Source organism: Fonticula alba, assembly GCF_000388065.1.
Source record: "Fonticula alba strain ATCC 38817 unplaced genomic scaffold supercont2.6, whole genome shotgun sequence".
Taxonomy (NCBI): domain Eukaryota; order Rotosphaerida; family Fonticulaceae; genus Fonticula; species Fonticula alba.
The window spans coordinates 1,934,975-1,937,528 of NW_009242976.1; the positions used below are offsets into that span (position 1 = coordinate 1,934,975).

At 62.6% G+C, this 2,554-nt stretch overlaps 1 protein-coding gene across 1 annotated transcript; it reads left to right on the forward strand.

Moving 5' to 3' along the window:
• The first annotated feature begins 229 nt into the window (after positions 1–229).
• On the forward strand, positions 230–2,162 carry H696_04077 (rab family, other). Its single transcript, XM_009497957.1, has 6 exons — positions 230–375; positions 722–794; positions 1,178–1,278; positions 1,398–1,463; positions 1,590–1,800; positions 1,963–2,162. Exons 1-6 carry the CDS (start codon positions 312–314, stop codon positions 2,114–2,116), a joined length of 669 nt encoding a protein of 222 aa, XP_009496232.1. The 5' UTR covers positions 230–311; the 3' UTR covers positions 2,117–2,162.
• Positions 2,163–2,554: the final 392 nt, after the last annotated feature.

The window sequence follows — 2,554 nt, forward strand, 5'->3', positions numbered from 1 at the left end:
AGCGCGCCCGCGCAAGCCAACGCCCCCGGGCCGGGCAGGCCATGGAACTCCCCTCGGGCGGGCCTCGCCCGCTGGTTCTGATGTGTCGGCCCAGGTATTTCACAGTGGCTGGTCCGGATATTTCCATTCGCCTGCACACAACAGTGATTTCCCTCCCCTCCCCTCCCCCTCCTCGCACCCGCGCCCCTCCTCCGTCGCCCTTCTCCGCCTCCTCCCGCGCCCTCCCCCCCCCGCCGCCGCCGCCCCCTTCGTGCTCTCCCGGCCCGGATCCTCCCAAGCACCTCCCCTCCCTCCCCCCCTTCCCCGCCAAAATGTCCACCAGTCGCAACACCTCCTACGACTACCTGATTAAGCTGCTCCTCATCGGTGACAGTGGTGCGTCTTCCTGCTGCTTCATGCACATGCATGTGCACGTGTGTCCATGGTGGCCGGAAGGGCCCAAATGGTCCTTCGCGCACGCTGGTTTTCCCTCCTGTTGCCCTCCCCCCTCCCCTTCCTTCCCCCATGTGGCCGGCTCCTCTCCCCACCTGGGGAACAGCTCGAAGGATGCGGAGGGGGGGGGGGGGGGGGGGCTCCACATGAGGCGCAGAGGAGCCCTTTGCGGCGCACGGTCCCCCGGCTTCGCCGGGCGACCATGTCCTGGCCCATCGGTGCCCCGAGTGCTACTTTCTTTCCTCTCCCCCCTCCCATTGACACCCTCTCTTTGTCTCTCCTGCTGTAGGTGTCGGGAAGTCGTGCCTGCTCCTGCGTTTCGCCGACAACTCTTTCACCCCTACCTTCATTGCCACCATTGGGTGCGTCCTTTTGAGTGCCGGGCTTTCCGGCCCTCCCCCCCTTGGGGGATGCACCATCTTTTTGGTTCCCTCCCTTTGGCACTTCGTCTTTCCTTCTTTCTCTCTCTTTCTCCTGTCCCTCTCTCCCTCTTTTGTCCTTCTCTCTCCCTCTTTTGTCCTTCTCCTTCCCTCTTTTGTTCTTCTCCTTCCCTCTTTTGTTCTTCTCCTTCCCTCTTTTGTCCTTCTCTTTCCCTTTTGTCCTTCTCTTTCCCTTTTGTCCTTCTCTTTCCCCTTTGCCCCCCTCTTTCCCTCCCCCTCTCTCTCCCCTCTCCTTCCCTCCTCCTCCCCTCTCCCCCTCTCAGACGCACCTACGGCTCTCTCTCCTTCTGACCCTCCTCCCGCAGTATCGATTTCAAGATTCGCACCATCGAGCTCGATGGCAAGCGCATCAAGCTCCAGATTTGGGATACCGCCGGTCAGGATCGTTTCCGCACCATTACCACCGGTAAGTTGCCCGCCGCATCGGTCCCTGTCCTTTGCCATGCGTTTTCGTGCTCCTCCTTTCGCTCACCCTCGTGCTCCTGCTTCCCTCTCCCCCCCTCCCCCCGCCCTCCGCTCTTGCAGCCTACTACCGTGGTGCCATGGGTATCCTCCTGGTGTTCGATCTTTCCGACCCTGTTTCTTTCCGCAGTACGTCTTTCGCCCCCTTCTTCCGATGCCCTGCCGGACACAATCGCACATGCTTCCCCCGCCATGGTCCTAACTTCGTGACGCCCTGCCCTCCCTCCCTTGCCGCTCCCCTGCCCACCTGTTTAGATGTCAACACCTGGATGCACACCATCGAGCAGCACGCCTGCGGCAGTGTCAACCGCATCCTGATCGGCAACAAGTGCGATATCCCGGCCGACAGCCGGAAGGTCTCCACCGAGGAGGCCGAGGCTCTGGCCAAGGAGTACGGCATTCGCTACTTCGAGACTTCGGCCAAGGAGGACATCAACGTCACCGAGGCTTTCCGCACCCTGGCCAGGTACGCACGGACCCGTCCACGCCACAACACCCCCACGGGGGCGTGACACATTGCGCCTCTCTCCTCTCCGGGACGCCCCTCCCTGCCTTTTTTCTAACCTGCCCTCCTTCGCCCGTGTGTTCCCCCCTCCATATACGCGCACACGCATACACACACGCACAGCGACATCAAGACTCGCCTGATCGACAACAACCCCTCGTCGGCTGCCGGGGGTGCCGACGACCGCGCTGGCGCCGGGAAGAGCGGCAACACCGTCGACCTGCATGGCGACACCTCGGATGACGCTCCCACCCCCAAGAACAGCAAGTGCTGCTAAATGCCCGCATTCTTGCGGGGCATCTCTCTCTCTCTCTCTCTCTCTCTGGGCTGCTGCCACCGGGCACCGCCTTCCTGCCTTCCTTGGCGCTGTCCCGCCATTCGGTGGTGATATGGCGGCCGATGCGCACCGTCTCCTTTGAGGGCATCTCCTCCCTTCCCCCTTCCCTCCTCCTCCTTCTTCTCCCCTCCCTTTCACCGCACACAAAAGTACACACCACGTTCCAATCGGTTGATTTTCAGTTTTAATCCCGTCCATGCCCGAGGAGGTGCGCGCGCCGGTGTGTTGTGTAATACCTACCACTCCGGCATGCGTGTTCCTTTCTGGCCCGGCGTGCCTCTCTCTCGGACCGAGGCAAAGGTGGCGGCGGACAGGGAACGTGGGTGTGCCGCATGCGCGCGCCATGTTCCCTCCTCCTCTCCCTCCGCCCCCCCCCCC

Coding starts and splice junctions, on each gene's coding strand:
- H696_04077 (XM_009497957.1), top strand. CDS start 312: ATGTCCACCAGTCGCAACACCTCCTACGACTACCTGATTAAGCTGCTC. Junction 795..1,177: donor ACCTTCATTGCCACCATTGG/GTGCGTCCTTTT, acceptor CTCCTCCCGCAG/TATCGATTTCAAGATTCGCA. Junction 1,279..1,397: donor TTTCCGCACCATTACCACCG/GTAAGTTGCCCG, acceptor CCGCTCTTGCAG/CCTACTACCGTGGTGCCATG.